Source organism: Carettochelys insculpta, chromosome 3 (genome assembly GCF_033958435.1).
Source record: "Carettochelys insculpta isolate YL-2023 chromosome 3, ASM3395843v1, whole genome shotgun sequence".
NCBI classification, from domain to species: Eukaryota; Metazoa; Chordata; order Testudines; family Carettochelyidae; genus Carettochelys; species Carettochelys insculpta.
Genome location: NC_134139.1, coordinates 115,865,463 through 115,886,049, shown reverse-complemented (window position 1 = coordinate 115,886,049; position 20,587 = coordinate 115,865,463). Strand labels below are relative to the sequence as shown.

The 20,587-nt window shown below is 45.3% G+C and overlaps 1 protein-coding gene across 9 annotated transcripts in view; it reads right to left on the bottom strand.

Moving 5' to 3' along the window:
- TBC1D32 (TBC1 domain family member 32) overlaps positions 1-20,587 on the bottom strand; it is a 197,642-nt gene that overhangs the window by 31,151 nt on the left and 145,904 nt on the right. For all 9 annotated transcript variants that reach the window (XM_074990655.1, XM_074990659.1, XM_074990660.1 and 6 more), the window contains 4 exons: positions 8,810-8,879; positions 7,233-7,348; positions 6,485-6,639; positions 4,520-4,660 (listed from right to left, as the gene is read on the bottom strand). In XM_074990655.1, the coding sequence (XP_074846756.1) occupies positions 4,520-4,660; positions 6,485-6,639; positions 7,233-7,348; positions 8,810-8,879 (482 nt within the window). The remainder of the gene's footprint in view (positions 1-4,519; positions 4,661-6,484; positions 6,640-7,232; positions 7,349-8,809; positions 8,880-20,587) is intronic.

Below are 20,587 nucleotides of genomic sequence, written 5' to 3'. Positions count from 1 at the left end.
GTAAATGCAGTGTTTGTGAGAGTGAGATCCCTGGAGGCTAAACTCTATTTCATTAAATAGCCTACATTATTGCTGCTAACGTAGTATTTTTTCACCACACGGTCCCACCAATATGCCTCAATTCTGACTGCATGAAAGCTAGCTCAGTCTCCACATTTATTCAGTCTTTAACATCCCTGCTAAGATTTCCAATAAGGGTATTAGTGCCAATATTGATTTATTTAACTAACAGTTAACATCTGTGCTGAGACTTCCAATAAGGAAGTTAATGCCAATATTGATTTATTTAACTAATAGCTGTTGAATTTCTCATCACTGTAATATTTCAACACCTCGCATACAACAATTTTATCCACATAATACCCCTGTGGATATAGGGCAATCTCCACTTAACAGAGAGGGAACTGAGGAAAAAAGAAATTAAGGTACTGATTTTGAGATGAGCTCAGAGGCAACATTTCTCATTAATTCGGCAATTCTTGATCTCAACACCTTTGATAATGAAGCCTTAAAGTAACTGGCTGATTTCCACAGGAAGGCTTTGGGAGAAATGGGAACAGAACCCAGACCTCCTACATGCCAGTTGAATGTTTTAATACCAAGACAATAATTCCCTCCACTTGAGCTTTTTTGTAATGAGAACCTCTCTCCTGTAGGAATTAGGATCTAGTGTGAGCTCAGCATCTTCAAAAGTCAAGCAATTAATCTTTATTTGGGACAGATCCTGTTCACTGTGCTTTTCTAAAGGAGCATAGAAGATCTATTGTAAAGGCATCTTCACTAAAATATACCAACAACACATTTTCAATCCTAAACTACACAAGGAGAACTGACTTCAATGACAACTGGATGAAGCCAAATGCAAACCAATGCCTTGTCCTATTACAATTCCTCCACTTTTCTTTTTAAAAAATTGTCAGTTCCTTTCACTTTGAAAAGCAGCTTTTTATAATATCTTAAATTTCATCTGTTTTGGATAAGACTGAGAAATACATATAAAGTAAAATCATATTCAGACACTGAAAATCTTGATGAGTTCATATTTTCTCTCTTTTAATCAATATTTGCATTGCATCCATCCGCATCCCCTTAAAGAATAAGCTTAGGCCCCAAAATCCTGGAACAAAAATGACGTTTCTAGTGGGTTAAGCCAAGGGCAACTATGGGACCTATTCTTGATCTTTTCAGCCACGTATACACAATGAGCTAAAATCAATTTTCTTAACATTTATTTATTAATGATGGGATATATCAATTTGATTTTCAGCATCCTTACATTCCCACATGTTCTCCACAAAACCAACTTATTCCTGTCACACACAAGTAGCTTAAATTGACTGCTGCAACAGTGTATTACTGGAACCTATCCAACAGTTCCCTGAGCCCCATAGCATTCTGGCTATTTTCACGGGTGTAGCACAGGAAAAAAATGCCCCGGGTATCTGACAATATCTTCCTATGTTTCATTCCCCGTTTTCCCTGCCGTGTTTGGCTTCCCTTTTAAGAGACGTACTTTCTATAATTGAGGGGAAGGGAGAGGTAGAAAAGCACTTAGGAATGGTTAGAAAAAAAGATTTTGGGTTTCTCAACAGACAGGTTTTTGAAAATGGGATGCAAAAGCACTGCATCTTTGCAGGCTTGAATGTGGATTTAGGTCTCCTGGCAAAGAATACCCTCAGAACAAGAATTTGCTTAAGTAGACATGGGTGCTACACTGAAACTGCAATGAATCACTGAAAGAGTTACGTCTCGGACTGGCTAAAAGACCCCTGGCTACAGCCAGCCATAAAAATTGTGACCAAACAGGGAGACCCACCACTTGCCCCTATCAACAGCATGCCTAGGCTTGGATCTAGGTTTGGATCTGCATCTGAATGTAGACCTCCTGGAAAAGAAGACCCTTAGAAGAAGAATATGCTTAAGTGACCTGGGTGCTACACTGAAACTGCAATGTATCCCTTTAACAGTTACGGCTTTGGGCAGCTAAAAGACCCCAGACTATAGCCAGGTTTGATCTGCCAAAGATGACCCTCAGAAGAAGAATATTCCTCACTGCAAGCTTTACTTCAAGAACTGTGGTAATTGTATAGCTACTAAATTATCTTCATTGAAACAGTTATGGCCAGGGGTGGCTAAAAGACCTCCAGCTAATGCCAGCACCCAAAAATCATTCCTGCCCAGGGAGACCCACCACCTGCCCCTATTACCAGCACGCCTAGGCTTGGATCTAGGTTTGGACCGGCATCTAGATGTAGAAGTCCTGCAAAAGAAAACCGTTAGAGGAAGATGTTTAAGTAGACGTGTGCTACAGTGAAACTGCAATGAATCACTGAAACAGTTACGTCTTGGAGCAGCTAAAAGACCCCAGACTATAGCCAGCTCTGAAAATCATGGCCACCGTGAGAGACTCCCCCACTGGGCAGCTAAAAGACCCCAGACTATAGCCAGGTTTGGACTTGCCAAAAAGACACTCAGAACAAGAAAATGCCTTACTGAAAGCCTTACTTCAAGAACTGTGGTGATTGTATTGCTACTACATTGCCTTCATTGAAACAGTTATGGCTAGGGGTGGGTGAAAGACCCCTGGCTACAGACAGCACCCAAAAATGGTAACAGCTGCGGGAGACTTCCCCCGGTCGGCTAAAAACCCCCTGCTACAGCCAGCACCTGAAAATTGTAATCGCCATGGGAGACTTCCTGTGGGCAGCTAAAAGACCTTTGGCTACAGACATCACCCAAATATCATGACCGCCAAGGGTTACTTCCCCCAGATGGCTGAAAGACCCCCTACTACAGACAGCCCAGAAAATCATGACTGCTGAGACTTTCCCTAGGCAGCTAAAAGACCCCCCCAGCTACAGCCAGCCCGTTGGCCTTTGGCTAAAGCCCACCCACAAATTTCCTCTGAGAGTACAGCCACACAGTGACAAAGTATTTTCTTCTGTTGCCCAAAAATCATGACAGACCAGGGAGACTATCCCTGAGTGGCTACAGGACCCTTACCACGCGCTAGCTGTCTGGCACCTTGTGCAGCATGTCCCTTTATTGGTTCAGGGTCAAGCTACATGATGCGTCTGGGTATGGGAAAGTTCCAGACTGAGTGGTGCCTCCAGTGGGAGGGAAGAGAGGGGATGTGGAGGTCAGGACAAAATGTAACTGTCTGAAACGAAGTTTCTTGTGCAAGCACAACCCCCACCCACAGACTAGCTGCCACATGATGTGGGCAAGGGAGAGTTCTAGAATGCGTGGCACCTCTCACAGAGGGAAGGGAGGGAATGTGGGAGGCAGTGTCTGGTGCCAGAGAGCACAGAAAAAAAAAAAGGCAGCAAGCAGAGATATGCACAAAACGACACACCCCACAGCCACACAACTAGCAAACCAAAAAAAAGATGTTTCAGCCTCTCATGACCCTACAGCCACAGGCTTCCTTTTGCCTAATTCCTCCTCACCTGAGAGCAGTGGAGATGGAAGAGGCCAGAGCGGAGAACTGAGGGGCATTGTGGGGCACACACGGGACCAGTCTGGAAGCTAATGAATTTGATTTAAAGATATGGTGCTTCCTCACTACCCTTCACTCAGAATTTTAAATTTGAACTGAACACTACACCTGTCAGGTTACTACAATAGTATGATATTGATATTATGTAGATTTTAGTGCACCGTAAATCAAGCTAATTGAATTTACAGTGAAGACTGGCACTTGAAAAAATCAGGTGAAATGACTTAAAATTGATATTATCTTGTAGAGTAGACATAGCCTCTCAGTACTTAACCAACCCTTTCCCCAACCCGACAGTGAAGAAGAAGAGCTGGGGTGTTCGTCTATCCATTGGTCTTGAATAAATCTCCAGAAACAACAGCACTTACATGGGACTTTACATCTTTAAAGCACCACAGAAACATGCACAAATGGACCTGCAGTTCCTGTCTTTGAGGAAAATCTCAGCCTGGACATAACATTAATATATATATTTGGTTTTTTTTTTAAACTAATTGTAATGATTGATTAGGATATCAGGAACTTTAAGTTGAATATAAGCTGAAATGTCTAATACCATATACCATACAAATGTACTACAGAATTTAAGACCCTCCTGGAAATCACCATGCCACTGAGATTTCCCACTCTGCCCCCTACACTCCTTATGATTCTATTTAACTATCCATGACATTTTGGGGCAAGATTTTGCATAAGACTGGAAGGGGCAGAATCTCAGCTCAAGTAAATTGGAATAGTTCTATTGAAAACAACTATTTTCCATTTTAAAATGTTTTAACTGTGTACATTTATTCTTAAACATAAAGATCTGTATTAAAAAACTTGCAACATGAATAGTTATATGATTTTCACAATGTACTTTGTGTGGGTGAAGACTAAAACTTTAGTCATTATATTTTGGTTGGGTTTTATAGCTTGTTACATTGCTGAGCCATAGTAGCTTCAGCTTTCCCTGAATATCCTTAGTTTTGGGAGTGAAGTCAAACATTTAACAATGCTTTAAAATGCTTTTGTAATTACCTGTGATGGAGTAAAACCAGACATGTGGAACGCTGAAAAGACAAGTGGCAACTCAGCCTTCAGCAACATCTCAATGTAGTGAGCACTGCAAAAATAGACAGGATGGATTCCAGATTCTACTGTTTCAATAGGCAGATGCAACTGGATAACAAAGCAAGCAAAAAAAAAGAAAAGTTACTTATTATAGAATAAAATGTATGATTTTACTTTAAAAGCTACTGCCAGATAAATAAACATTTTTTGGTACCAGAAGAAGGAGAAAAGTGATAAAACAGGTGAAAAATTGTGAAGAGGGGAACTGTTAGAAAAATGTTTATCATCTATTTCTCTTTTCACAGCCCAATTCCTTAGTGCATATATTGTTCAGTGATACTATCTTTGGCTGTTTCTATACATGCCACTTTCTCCGAAAAGTGTATTCCGGATTCCAAATCATGTGACCTTATGCTAATGAGGTGCTGGGAATTTACATATGTGCCCCATTAGCATATTTCGGGCTGTTTATTAGCATGCCACTTTTGGAGAAAGTGGCATGTGTATAAACAGCCTTTGTGAGAAGGAGGAATGAGATCTCCCACCATCCATTACCCAAGTAGAGACATGTTTACTGTTGTTTTTTAAATGAGGGAGCAGAGAATAAAAATAGCTCCCCCCTCAATTGTTTATTGGGTGGAAAATTGGATGGACTGTCATGATGTACCCAGGTGTAGTGTGTGTATGTGGAGGAGAATATATACGGAGTCAAGGAACAATGTTCTATTTGAATGAGAGAAGGCAAAGAGAGGTGAGAAATGTGGAATGTTCTGGGTAGATGGGGGTGTGGTTTGAAATGTGTTTTTGTCTTGGTGAAGAGGTGCATTCCTTTGAACTTTCCCTTCTTTCTCCTTTAGGTCCTGGCTCAGTGGAGGTTGCCTGTATACTACAACTTCCCACTCCACACAAGTGAGACCTCAGTTAGGGTTGAGAGTCACATGGTGGGAAAGATTAAGAATTCTACATGGAGTGTAATGGTGGTAGAGACGCATTCTGGATTGTACATTTTAATGTTTGGAGAAGCTAATCAACATTTCATGTGGGGTTTTTTAGTGTAAACCTACCCTATACATTTGTCTGGAGGTTTCACACTTGTTAATTTAGCTACAAAGATAACAAACTCAGTAAGAAGGTTGGTCAGTTCAAACTCACAAAATTAAGCCAACTTTCAGAGTTATAACAGCCTCAATACTGGACCGATTGTTGTTCTTATGGCAAGTAATACAAATAGGTATATACACACACCTTCTTGAAAATGAGCTAGAGAATCATCAAATAAGACCTCAATTTTCTACTTAATGATATAGCTGATATTTTAATTTACAACAGTCATAGCACCTGACAAAGTACAATAACAAATAAAACAAAAAAGGTGGTTAACATTGATGACATCATATTTAACAAAGGATGAAAATCACGGAGCTTGTGTAACTAGCCTAATTTAAATACCAGACATTTGAAATATGGAATCATTAAATACTTGGTGAGTACTGAAGCTTCTAATTACTAAAAGCATTTTAGTAGTTTCTTTCTGTGCAATGCTGATATTCTGTACCTTTTAATGATTTTACAATACAACAAAGCTAATGACCAACACAATGCACTTGCACAGTGTAATAATAATAAAAAGGCCACTCAATAGCACAGTCTCCCTACATAATGAATGTAATGCAAATAATAAAGTTTATTTTATACCCAACTTTAAAATTCAATAACACTGCCATTACCATTAGTCCATCTGTTATTTCACTGTTTTTAACCAACCATTTGAACAAATGTCAAATCTATATTTTCAGGGAGAATTTTTAAGGACAAGCCTTCAGTTAGAGGCTGCTAATGAAAAGTGAAACAACTCAGTGGAAATGATAAGCATTGCTTTTAAAAATTTCAAAGCCACCTTTAAAAAAAACAAAAAGCCCTTTTATCTCTTACAGAAACATGCAATCTCGGCAGCCAAAGAAATGCAGAGATGAGAAGATTGGAAAATTGCTGAAGAAATGTTAATGTTCTTTCTCTGTCTCCTGACATTATCAGAAATACAGAAGAGGCAAACCAGTCATAGCCAATATAACCTTCCTGCAGACAACCTGTAGGAGAATGTTAAGGAACTCTGATGAACTATTGCAGGCATACAAGCATGTTTCTTTTCTTTTACAAGAAAGAAGCAGCAAAATTAAAAAAGAAAAGTTAGATTGTGATTCACAACAATTTTAAAAAAAATTGATTCCAAAAGTTGTTAATAATCCAAATAGAACAATGTCAAAAGGCCCTACTGTACTCACTCCAGTGTTGCACCAGTGTAGCTACACTAGCGATGGTTTATTGAATATAAAAAGTCCTTTAAAGTTAAATCAGCATAAAATTCACTGGGAACTATACAGTTATATAGAACAAAATGATTCTGTCCCAAATCAAAACAGACAAGATGCACAACTAAGTTTAATAATCAGGGAAAGGGAAGGATGAGGGCTACTGTCAGAGAACATATTGTTAGTCTCTCAACTATACATTTTAGTGATATAAATGGATTTTTCCTTTTGAGCAAGTACAAAATGAAATGAAAAACACTATGTAGTCTGCACAACCACCAGGAATTCAAGATACATGAAAAATATCTTTTGACAGTTTAACTGTCACTAATGTCTTGGTCAACCTAACTTGCGCCATCAAGAAAGGATACGAAGTGAGGACTTTACGGATGTTTGCTGTTGTTTCAGAAATTTGTCACAGTGCATTAACACCAGGCACAGATCATTTTCAGCACCATCTTTCAGCAAATTTAAATATTTACCATACCTGATAAAATAAAGTTTAAATAAATGTAAAACACTTCAGTTTAAACAAAAGAAAAACAAAATCTCTATTCTTTAAAATCATGAACACATTTTACTGAATGCATTTAATACACTCCTAAGCTTTGTCTACACTTGCATTTGTCTTTCAAAAGAGGCATGCAAATGACAAAAATCAAAAACGTTAATGAAGTGCTGCTTTACATACCTCATGCTTCATTCGCATAATCTCTTTTTTTGAAGAGATTCTTTCAAAAGAAAGAAAAGCAGTGTGGACAGGCAATGAGGAATGCAAGTGTAGACACAACTCTAGCATTTCTGAAAAGATAAAGACTCATACCCCTCATACATAAAGCTAAAATTTTATCATGGATGTTTTCAGTAGGTTACAGATAAGTCACGGGCAATAAAATTTCACCAAAGCTGTGACCTGTTCATGTCTTTTACCAAAAATACCCATGACAAAATGGGGAGCTTACCTATGAGGTCCCCAGACCACTTGGAGAGGCTGGGCAGCTGTGGGAGGCGTGCTTTGAGCTGTGGGATCCCTGCTGCCACCCAGGAGCTCCATGTTCACCTGACTATCGACAGTGGCTGGGAGCACTGGGATCGTCATACTAACATTACAGGTAGGTGTGCTGGGAGTCCCACTGCCTGTGAACTCTAGGATATCCCAGGTGCCCACAGCAGCCAGCAGCTAGGATACTTCCACCACACATCAGTTGCACCCTGCAGCTCCTACTCACTGGGACTGAATGAATGGATTACATGACTTCTACGATTTTCATGAAAAAATCATGCCCTTACCAATACATAATTAGAAGTATATTGTAGTTAGGACAGGGGCCTCAGTCTGGTGATAGTTCAGGAAGCAACTGGCGAACTGGTCTAGATTTTACTGAAGGAGCAGAGTTGCTATTTGTTACTAAGTTTACTATCAGAAAAGTCATCTTATATCCTCAGCTGTCCATGAACAGTCAGGTTGAAAAAAAATATGGTACTGGCTAGAAGGACACAACCATTTGCTTCAGACACAGACTTGGCTTCCACTGTCCATGTCTTTGTGATTTCAAGGTAAGACTATTGCAAAATCCCTCATGAGACAATTCATGTACGATGTTCTTTGTCATAGCTCACTGCAGGGGGTAGACTAAATGACATCTCAAAGTCCTTTCCAGCCCTATATTTCTATGATACTACAATGTAAGTTTAGCTGCAAATCTTGCAAAACAAGTTGCAATTGGCCCTTTGAATAAAAATGAATAATAACCTATTCAATTTTGTAGATAATTTAATCATGTACTTAATATTCTTTTAATCTTTAAAATAAGAATTCATTCTCCAAAACTGATCTTTAGATTTCAATAGTACAAAATGTTGAGTTGATGGGTTAAATATCGTTAAAGTCATTTCAAAGAAATCGAACTCTAGAAATACACAAGAGAAATATTTTAATTCAATGTACCTGACTGTCATTTCAATGCCAAGCTGCTGCACAGATGAAAGGCTTTCTTTTTTCACACTTACATCAGCAGCTAAAAAGAAATACAAAAAATGTAAAACGTGTGAATAGTGATTATTTTAATTGAAAATCGGTGAAAAGTAGTATTTTAAATAGGTTAATGACAAGTCCAGAGCATTGTTTTGCATCTGAAGTGCTGTCAGTAGTCCCTGCAAAGATTAATATGAGAAGCAAAAAGCAATTATATGTGTGTTTGTGTCTTGGTCATCATAAGTCTTTTTACAACCAGAACAAGCAACTAGTTGTGCCTTACTTGTTGATATGATGGCTCTTTGAAATGTGTCCCCCCCAGGTGCTCCATAGTAGGTGCTGGACTTGCCCACCACCACAGAGCGGAGATTTTTCTTAGTAGCACTCAGTGGGGCTGTGCATGTGCGACTGTAGCATGCACTGTTCCTGTCACTAGGAATTGCGTGCGTAGCCCTGCTGTCCTCAGTTACTTCATTGACACCCAAACGGTGTATATTGCATAGAGAAGAGAGGAGGAGGGCACACATCTGGAAGAAGCATTGTTATTGGAGGAAGTAACTTTTCGTTCTTCTTCGACTGCTGTCCGTGTGGGATCTCCACAATAGATGATGATAGAGCAGTGCCCCCCGATTGGATGGTAGGTTTTGATTTAGTGCAACTACTGAAAACAGTACTGCTTTAGCCTGCCATATCTTTGCATAAGACGGTATTGCATGAAATTTGTCCTGTAGTAGCACTCCTTTTAGGAAGGTGGTCGATGTCGCTACTAATCTTGTAGAATGTGCTCTTGGAATTGATGGAAGAGGTTTATTTTGAATAGAAAAACATTGCACTTTGCATGCAGATATAAGTCTAGATTTACATTGGGATGAAAGAGGCATTACCCTAGATCTTTCAGTGATGGATAAGAACAGTCTTTGAGATTTTTTAAATGACTCCGTCCTGTCTATGTAGAAGGACATCATCCTTCTGATATCTAGTGTGTGCAATTTAGCTTCTGTATGAGAGGTATGAGGTTTAGGATAAAAGGCAGGGAGGACTATAGGTTCATAGGTGTGAAACTGGGAACATACTTTCAAAAGAAATGGGGAGGTGGGGTCATAGGACCACTTTGTGTTTGTGGAGAATTGTGTATGGTGGAGAGTCAGTCAAAGCAGCTTTCTCTCCTGCTCTTTGAGATGATGTTATCGTCACTAGAAACAAGGTTTTCACTGGTAGCATAGCTAGGCAACATGTGGCCATCTACTTAAATGGAGGTCCCATCAAGGTATGAAGGACAAGTGCCAAGTCCAAAGCCAGGTTTATGTGGAGGCACCATGCTTTGTAAGTCCCCGCAGAACCACTTTACAACTTGATGAGTAAATACTGAGAAACCTTCTACAGGCAGATGGAAGACTTAAATTGCCAAAAGGTGGGTTTGGAGTAAAGAAAGCGATAGCTATCTCTTAGGTGAATAATGAGGTCAAGAATCATGTGCAGTGGGGCTTTTGTGGGTAGTACACCCATTTCAGAGCAACAGGATGAGAAATGGCTCCACTTAGAGAGGTAAATTTTGCATGTTGTTTTGCGTCTACTTTGTAACAGCACATCTCTCATTTGCTGGGAGTAATGGCATGCGTCTTCTGGGATCCACACAGAAACCAGACCATCAGACGTAGGGTGTGTGGTCTGGGGTGAGAGAATATATCTGGACAGATGGGAAGCAGGAAAGGAGGGAGAAGAGATAGAGGAGAAAAGACAGGTTACTCACCGTAGTAACGGTGGTTCTTCGAGATGTGTCCCCGTGGGTGCTCCACAATAGGTGTCGGGCTCGCCCGGCGCCGCAGATCGGATCTTCCAAGCAGTTTCTGCCGGACCGCGCATGCGCCGGCACGCACCGCTCCCTTGCGCACTCCTGGCCACGTGCGCGATCCGGTCCCCGCCAGTTCCTTGACCAACCGCCTCAGATGCTCCTGCAAAACACTAAACAGAGATCCGAAGCGGGGAGGATGGGCGGGTGGTGGAGCACCCACGGGGACACATCTCGAAGAACCACCATTACTACGGTGAGTAACCTGTCTTTCTTCTTCGAGTGTCCCCGTGGGTGCTCCACAATAGGTGACTACCCAGCAGTAACCCAAGACAGGAGGTGGGTAATCGGATTATGTGCAGCTTGTCCCCGAGAGGACCGCTGTCGAGAGACGGGTATCCTCTTGGAATACCCTGTGAAGGGCGTAATGTTTGGCGAAGGTGTCATAGGATGACCAGGTCGCCGCTCTGCAAATGTCTTTTAGCGCAACGCCCTTGAAAAAGGCTGTTGATGCCGCCACCGCCCTAGTGGAATGAGCCCTGGGCGTGGCCAGTAAAGGAGTCTTTTTGAGTTCGTAGCACATTTTTATGCAGGATACGATGTGCTTCGAGATTCTCTGCGAAGAGAGACGTTCTCCTTTCGATTTGGGAGCGAGAGAGACTAGGAGTCTATCCGTTTTCCGGAAGGACTTGGTCCTGTCTACATAGAAGGCTAGCGCCCTCCTCACGTCCAGGAGGTGTAGGCGCGCCTCTTTGTTAGAGTTATGAGGCTTTGGATAAAACGAGGGTAAAACAATAGGTTCGTTAATGTGAAACTCAGAAGAAACCTTGGGAACAAAGGCTGGATGCAGCCGTATGATTACCGCCTCCTTGGAAAAAACAGTGCAGGGTGGCGTTGCCATAACTGCCGCAAGCTCGCTCACCCTGCGAGCTGACGTAATTGCGAGAAGAAAGGTCATCTTTATCGTAAGGAGGCGGAGGGAAACCGTGGCCAAGGGCTTGAACGGTGGTCCCGTTAGCACGTTAAGCACCAAGTCCAAGTTCCACGAAGGTGGAAGCGGTTTCCGAGGGGGGTATAGGTTTACCAACCCTTTGAGGAACCTGGTAACCATGGGATGGGCGAACACCGTGTGCCCTTCCTCCTCGTGTCTGAACGCCGAAATGGCGGCAAGGTGGACCTTTAACGAGGATAGTGAGAGTCCTCCTCTCTTGAGGTCCAGTAAATACTCTAATATTACAGGTATAGGCACCGAAAGGGGGGCCAGCTGTTTGGTAGAACACCATGCCGTGAAGCGAGTCCATTTCTGCTTGTAGGCCTTCCTGGTGGAAGTCCTCCTGCTACTTTCTAGGACTTGCTGCACTTCCTCCGTGCATGTGCTCTCTAGGGAGCTGAGCCATGGATTAACCACGCTTGTAGTCGCAGGCCTTGGGGGTGCGGATGCACTATGGACCCCTGGGCTTGCGTGAGCAGATCCGGCGCCACCGGAAGGGGCATCGGTGGACAGTCCGACATGCGCAGGAGTAGGGGGAACCATTGCTGTCGATCCCACGTTGGGACTATCAGGATCATTCGGGCTCCTTCCCTCCTGGCTTTCTGCAAGACTTTGTGGATCAGCACTGTGGGAGGAAAAGCGTAAAGCAGGGGGCCCCTCCACGAGATCGCGAATGCGTCCCCCAGGGACCCCCGTCCCAGTCCTGCCCTGGAGCAGAATCGTGGGCACTTCTTGTTGTGTTGAGTGGCAAACAGGTCTATCTGGGGAAACCCCCATGCGTGGAAAATCGGTCGTAGCAGATCGGGACGGATCTGCCACTCATGCGTGAGTGCAAAACGCCTGCTCAGCTGGTCTGCCTTCACATTGTGAGCGCCTGGTAAGTACGAGGCTTTCAAGATTGTATTGTTGGTGATGCACCAGTTCCATAACCGGACTGCTTCCGCACATAAGGCACGGGACCGAGCTCCTCCTTGCCGGTTTATATAAAACATGGTGGAGGTATTGTCTGTACTGATCCCGACAACTTTGCCTTGTATATGGTCTCGAAAGTGTCTGCAGGCGTTGAACACTGCTCTGAGCTCCAGTATATTTATGTGCAGTGACTGCTCCGTGGAGGACCACAGCCCTTGAGTCACCTCTTTGCCCATGTGTGCTCCCCACCCTATGAGGGAGGCATCTGTAGTAAGAAAAACCAATATTTGTGGTTGGTGGAAGGGTACCCCCGTTAGCAAGTTCTTGGGGTTTACCCACCATTGCAGGGATTTGCGCACCTCTGCTGTGGGCAACACCACCCTGTGAACGGTGTGTGCTGCCGGTTTGTATATGCTCGCCAGCCAGTGCTGCATGCTGCACATGTGTAACCTGGCGTTCTGTACTACGAACGTCGCCGCTGCCATGTGGCCCAGCAGCTGTAAGCACGTCAGGACCGGCACCGTAGGGCTGAAGGTGATGACCTGCACGAGGGAGCCGATGGCCCTGAAGCGAGTCTCTGGTAGATATACTCTCGCTGTAATAGAATTTATGCGTGCCCCTATGAACTCTATGTCCTGTGTGGGGTCTATCTTTGATTTTGCCAGATTGATAACCAGGCCGAGCGAAGAGAACGTGCCTGCTGTGATGCGTATCATGCGTAGTACCTCCTCCTTCGAGGCCCCTTTGAGTAGGCAGTCGTCTAGATATGGGAATATAAATACCCCCTGTCTGTGCAGGTAGGCTGACACCACTGCCAAGGTCTTGGTGAAGACTCTGGGGGCCGAGGAGAGGCCAAACGGTTGGACCTTGTATTGAAAATGTTCTTTGCCTACCATGAACCGGAGGAATCGCCGGTGAGCCGGATGGATAGTTATGTGAAAATACGCGTCTTGCAAATCAAGGGCTGCAAACCAATCTCCATCGTCCAGTGCCGTAAGGATGGAGGCGATTGTGATCATCCAAAAACGTTGCTTGCGCAGGTACCGGTTGAGGCCTTGAAGATCTAAGATGGGCCTCCAGCCTCCTGTCTTTTTCTCCGTGAGGAAGTACCTCGAGTAGAACCCTTTTCCTTGCAGTTGCTCCGGCACTCTTTCCACTGCCCCTATGAGCATGAGATGGTCTACCTCCTGCTTGAGCCTCGCTACGTGGGAGGCCTCCTGGAGGTGGGGCCTGGGTGGAGGTCGTGGCGGTGGGAGCGACTGAAAGGGGATGGTGTACCCCGTGGCTATGATCTCCAACACCCATTTGTCTGTGGTGATCCTTTGCCACTGGTCGTAGAATGGTCGGAGGCGATGGTGGAATAGCCGTTTCGGATGACCTTGTGCGATGGTAGTGATGGCGCAGCCCTGGATCTGTGTGTCAAACTTGTGGCCTTTGGCCCTGCCCCGAGGACGCGCGGCTCTGTTGTGAACGTCGCCTGGGAGTTCTGTACTGCTGGTGCTGTTGATGTCGCCCTTGCTCGTAACCCCAGTGGTACTGGGGACGCTGTTGCTGGTACTGGTACCGTCTTTGTTGAGGGTAGTACTTTTTCTTTCTGTATGGAGGGGTGTAAATCCCCAGGGTCCTAAGTGTGGCTCTTGAATCTTTACTGGAATGAAGGACCGAGTCAGTTGATTCAGCAAACAGCTTCTGCAAGTCGAAGGGAAGATCGACTATCTTTGCCTGCAGATCCCTCGGTATACCCGAAGTCTGGAGCCAGGACTCCCTTCGCATCACCACTGCCGTAGCTGTGGAACGTGCTGCTGTGTCCGCAACATCCAGGGCGATCTGAACTCCCGTCCTCGAGGCCGCGTAGCCTTCTTGCACGATGGTCTTGAGCACCGGTTTCTTGTCCTCTGGAAGCGAGTCCATGAGGGAGGTTAACCTAGTGTAGTTGTCGAAATTATGGTTCGCTAAATGCGCTGCGTAATTTGCCATTCGCAACAGTAGAGTGGTGGAGGAGTAGACCTTTCTGCCGAACAGCTCTAGCTTCTTGGCATCTTTGTCTGTTCCCCCTGTCTTAAATTGAGATGTCTTTGATCTTTGTTGCGACGACTCCACCACCAAGGAATTTGGTTGTGGGTGGCTGAACAGGAACTCCATGCCCTTCGCTGGCACGAAGTATTTCTTATCCGCTCTCTTGTGGACAGGCGGAATAGTCACAGGGGTCTGCCATATCGTAGTGGCGGACTCCAAGATTGCTTCATCAAGCGGTATTGCTATTTTGGAGGAGGCTGGAGGTCTCAGATTTTTGAGGAGCTTATGGTGTTTCTCTTGCACCTCTGCTGTCTGGATGCCTTGCGTGAAGGCCACCCTCTTAAACAGCTCTTGAAACTGTTTGAGATCGTCCGGAGGATGGACGTCCCCCGGGGCCGTAGCCTCGTCCGGGGAGGAGAGCGAGGAACCACTGGGGTACGCCTCTCTGGACCCTTCCGGTTCCTGTTGGTGATGGTACACCCTCTCGCTGGAGGCTTGCAAGGGAAAATCTCGGGGTTCCATAACCAGTCCCCCTTGAGATACTTGAGTCTCTGTCCCCGTTCGCGATTGCCCTCGGGGATACGAGATCATCTGTGGGGATCTTTCCCTGGTAGATTGCCGGTGGTGTCTATGCCCCGCGTGATAGGGGTGACCATGGAAGTATAGGCACTGTTCTTGGGAAGGTGACCTAGACCACTCCCTTGGTGCATACCCTCTGCGTCTGGGGGAGCGAGATCGTCGAGAGATCTGGGACACTGGAGAGAGCGATTTTGGATAGTATTCCAGCGGCTCAAACCCCAGGAAGGGTGAAGGTGGTCCCAGCCAGGGCGAGGCTGGTTATAAAAATGGAGACGGGGGCTCCGGGTAGGCTAGGGGGGACCCCTGCCTTCTGGTTGGAGTCTGCAGCATAAGCGGAGGGCTGAAAGAAAGCAACTCCACAGCCCTGTCTGGAGAGGGGCTGCGGTGCCTCGTTTTGTGTGCAGCCTTCCCCCTCCCTTGAGGAGGTAACTCCGCCCCCTGACATGTAGGGGATCTCGGCCCCGTCCGCGCCGTGCTCGGCACGCTCATGGGCGGTGCCGCACAGGCGGTGTCCTCCGGTGCCTGCAGGCTGCGTGCCTGCGCGCTCTGCACCGCCGGTTCCCCAGGGGTCGGTGAAGCTGCATGCGGTGCCGCCGGTACCGGCGCTTGTTTAGCCACCGCCCTGCCTGCGGTGCGGGGTGGCTGTTTGATTATCGGAGGCTGAGCCGCCTCCACGTGGCTCTCCGTGCTGCCGCCGATCAGCTGTTGCTGCGGCTGGGAGCTGCGCGCTCCTCCCGTCCCGCTCGCTGTTGCTGCCGGCAGGGATCGGGCTGGGGAGGCTTTCCTCCATTTTTGTGCTGATGGGGTGAGGGAGGCAGCTTTCCTTTTATGGGCCCCAGAGGGTCCCTCCTGCTGCGGCCGCTCCGGCACGTCTGGCTGGAGGGCCTTGTCGAAGAGCAGCATTTTAAGCCGCATCTCCCTGTCCTTCCTTGCTCTGGCTGTTAGTTTTGCACAGAAGGAGCATTTCTGCATGACATGGGACTCCCCCAGGCACCTTATGCAGAGACTGTGCCCATCAGACGCTGGCATTGCCTCTCGGCAGGACTCACATTTCTTAAATCCTGAAGAGGACATTGTTGGTGAGTCTTTCAGTTGTTAATGGGTACCTAGCACCTTCTCTGTGCTGTTTTTCCCCTTCTCCGATAGCCTGCCGCGGCAGGAGGGCTGATGGCCCTAGGCTCCTGGCCTCCGGTGTTCCGCTTGTTACTGGGACTGGACTGAATGCCGTCCCGCTTGTTGCTTTTTTTTTTTTTTTTTTGAAAAATAACAACTGGCTAACTTGCAGTAGCCTAAGAACTTGAAAACTTTAAAGAAAAAACAGTTAAAACCATTGAATACGCTAACTTGGCCTTATCCTAGTTCAGATTCCGTCTGCAGCCGACGTCGGTTAAGAGGAACTGGCGGGGATCGGATTGCGCACGTGGCCAGGAGCGCGCAAGGGAGTGGCGCGCGCCGACGCATGCGCGGTCCGGCAGAAACTGCTTGGAAGATCCGATCTGCGGCACCGGGCGAGCCCGACACCTATTGTGGAGCACTCACGGGGACACTCGAAGAAGAAGTAAAGGAAACCAGATCTGCCTGGTCCACGCCGGAGCTATGAGGATGCTTTGTGCTCCACCTGTCTGGATTTTGCTGAGGACTCTGGCAATGAGAGGAATGGGTGAAAAGGCATACAGGAGGTGAGTATTCCAGGAGAGAAGGAAGGCATCCCCTGAGATTTGTGGCCCTTGTCTGCTCTCGAACAATATTGGCTGCATTTGGAATTTTCTGGTGTTCCAAAGAGATCTACAGCTGGGTGACTCCATATCTGAAAGAGGTCGCTTTGTGGTGGAGCTCCCATTCATTGCTAGGGAGAAACGTTGACTTAGAGAGACTGCAAGTGTATTATGTCTAGCAGATATGCAGAATACACCAGTTTCATAGTTTTATGGCCTCTGCAAAAAGCAATTGTGATCAGGCCCCTCCCTGACAATTGATCATTGTGGTATTGTCCTTAAGGACCTGGATGGTTTTGTTTTGAATATGCGGAAGAAACTGGTTGCAAGACTGAAGACAGCATGTAGTTTGAAAAGGTTGATATGTAGTTTGTGTTCATCCATGGTCTATCAACCTTGGACATGATACTGCTGGCAATGAACTCCCCAGCCAAATGTTGTAATTTGAGGGGGTGGATGAACATGATGAAATGGGACCCCTACCAGAATGTTCTTGGGTCCACCAGCACTGAGACTGGATTACCTTCCGAGGTACCGTCCCGTCTGTGTATGTGATGTCTGGCAGGGGTGTACACTGATGCCAGCCAGTGTTGAAGGCAATGAAAATGTAGCTGAGCACTGGGGACATCACAAGTAGCAGCTGCCATGTGGCCAAGGAGGCAAAGGCATGAAAGGACAGGAACCGTAGGGCTGAGGGTAAGTTGTGATATAAGGCTTCTTACAGGTTTGTAGCATTGAGTCGGGAGATAAGCAGGAGCGATTGTGGAATTGAGTAGTGCTCCTGTGAAGTCGATAAGTGTGGTAGGTTACAGGGTTGATTTGGCAATTTTGATGAGGAACCCTAGAGCTTGCAGTAGCTATCTCATGGATTGTACCATGACTCTTGTGATGTCTTATGAAAGGCTTCAAAGGAAACAATCGTCGAGATACAGAAATATGGTGATACCTTTGCATCTGAGGTGAGCAACTGCTGATGCAAGAATTTTGATGAATACCCTGGGGGCAGTGCAAGAAACGCCTGTGAGCACGGTGAAGGGTAACGTGGAAATAAGCACCTTGAAGGTTGAGGGCTGCAATCCCCTTGCCCAGTGCAGGGATTATAGAAGATAGTGTGGTCATCTTGAAGTGCTGTTTGTGAATGTATTTGTTCAACCACTGTAGATCTGGGATGGGTCTCCAACCCTATTTTCTTTTCTATTAGGAAGTAGTTTCAATGAAATCCTTTCCTTTAACATTGTTTTGGAATTTGTTCTTTGGCTCTGATTTGTTAGAAGTGCCATAATTGCAGACACAGTAAGTTCTTGTGGGAAGGATCCCTAAAGAGGGATGGGTATGGAGGGAATATTGTAAGGACACAGAGTAGAGGGATAGTATATCCCTGAGCAATGTCTAAAACACATTTGTCTACGGTTATTTATGCCCACTGGTGGTCAAAAGGACATAGGTGGTGATGGAATATTTGGGAGTTGTGAACTGGAGAGTCAGGAAGATTCAGCGAGCCCTCAACAAAAATTTCAAACCTGCTGTTTTGAGGCAGATGGTAGCATTGAGTGGTTAGTTGGGGCTTTGCGCCTCTGATTTCATGGTCTATTGGTATGTACTGGTATGATCTATAGGGTGGGTCTTGTGAATGATAGATCCCTGTATCTGTGACATGGGGAGTACCTCTTTTTACAGAATGGAGGAGTGTACATTTTCAAAGTGTGCCAATGGTTCCTGTGTCTTTGGTGGAATGTAAGATCTTGTCTGTATTTGTTGCAAAAAGCTTTATTTTATTAAATGGTAACAGAGAGATAGCTGTGTTAGTCTACACTCTATCAAAACAAAAAAGCATCCAGTAGCACCTTAAACCCTGACAAAACAATATATTAGGTAGTGAGCTTTCGTGGAATAGACTCACTTCTTCAGACCATAGCCATACCAGCAAATATGGCTATGGTCTGAAGAGGTGGGTCTGTCCCACAAAAGCTCACCACCTAATAAACTATTTTGTTAGTCTTTAAAGTGCTACTGGATGCTTTTTTGTTTCAATTTTACCAAATGGTAAGTCCTCCACTTTCATCTGGAGGTCTTTCTGGACACCTGTTGCCTGCAGCCATGAGGATCTTCTTATAACAATGGCTGTGGCTATGGCTGTTGCTGCCATATCAGCTGAATCTAATGCCATCTTCAGTGTTGTTTTTGATGCATTGTAGCCTTCCTGAGCTATAGATTTAAGAATAGGTCTGTTTTCTTCAGGAAGATGAGGAATTAGTGGAGAAAGTTTGGTGTAATTGTCAAAATCATGATTAGCTAAAAGTGCTGAGTAATTAGCTATGCATAATTGCATTGTAGAAGATGAATACATCTTTCTAACAAATAGCTCCAGGCATTTATGCTCCTCATCAGAAAGGGTACTTTTGTACTATAATGTTTTTACTCTCTGGTTGACAGCATCTACCACTAGAGAATTGGGTTGTCGGTTTAAAAATAGAAAGTCCATTCCTTTTGCCAGGACAAAATATTTTTCTATTGGCTCATCTGTTCCCGGGTGTAGCCATACACGCATTCTGCCAGGCTTCATCTGCTGCCTCCATTATAGCTTCATCAAGCGGCAGGGCTACTCTGGCTATTACAGGTAATTGTACGTTTTTAGAAGCTTTTGTTGCTTCTCTGGTATTTCTGTTAAGGTGATCTCCTGGGTAACTGCTCCTCTCTTAAAAAGACCTTGGAATTGTTTCAGGTTGTCAGGAGAAGAATGGATTATGGGTGTGACTGCCTCTCTGTGACACAATGCAGTTTCAGCCATTGGCAAGTCCAGAGGCAGCTGTATTTGAGATAATTTGGCACATGAGTATCATGCACTTGTATCTTGTTTCCATGTTGTAAGAAGACGGGCAAGATAGGAGGTGACTGGTTCTGTGCCACAGTAGAGGGTGCTCTTGAGTGATCCCTAACCGGACCACTGCAGTGACTGGGTGATTGATGTGATCAAGGTCTGGAGTAGTAAGACTCATGTGAGTAGTGATGGTGATCTGAATAGTAGTGCAATGCGTGAGGTGCACTCCGAGATAAGCACTGTGATGACACTATACTTCTGCAGTCACAATACCTATTAGCCCTTAAAGAATTTGGTGATGTGAGGGCTTCTGGAAATTGACTAACCACTCTGGGTGAATGGGAGCTGTATACTGCAGGGTAATGAGAGAGAGGTGATTAGTAATACCTCAGTGCCTTGTAATAAGAATGGTAATCACTTGCATTATGCTTGTGGCAGTAGGAGGGTATGGGGGATGGTGAGTGTACTTCCATACCGGTGACTTAATTAAAGAGTTTGGGCTGTCTCTGTTCCTTTACATGCTAGCCTTTCATTGTGCCAAGGACCACCCCGGTGAAACAGGGAATGACGGCTGCACTGGAGCTGGGGGTTGCCTGGTGCCGGGAGAGAGCATGGCACTGTGTGTTATTCCAGCATCGGTAACACCTCTGTTTCAGCTGGTGTCATTAGCGTGTTTGGCATGGCAGCTGCAGCTTGGTCTGCCAGTGCTGGGGATGGTCACGCAACCCCTTTTGACACTACTAATGCCATTGGAGAGGGGGTTGGAGCTGCCTTATTTGAAGTGAGGCTTTTAAGATTAGAGCTGGAGGCAGGGTTGGGCTTTTGTATGCCTGATGTCTCCCATGCTCACCCTAGATAGGTAGCATGACAGGGAAGTCTTGCTCCTTGTCTTAGTCCCCACTGAGGAGGCAATGGAGTCCCTGACAGAAGG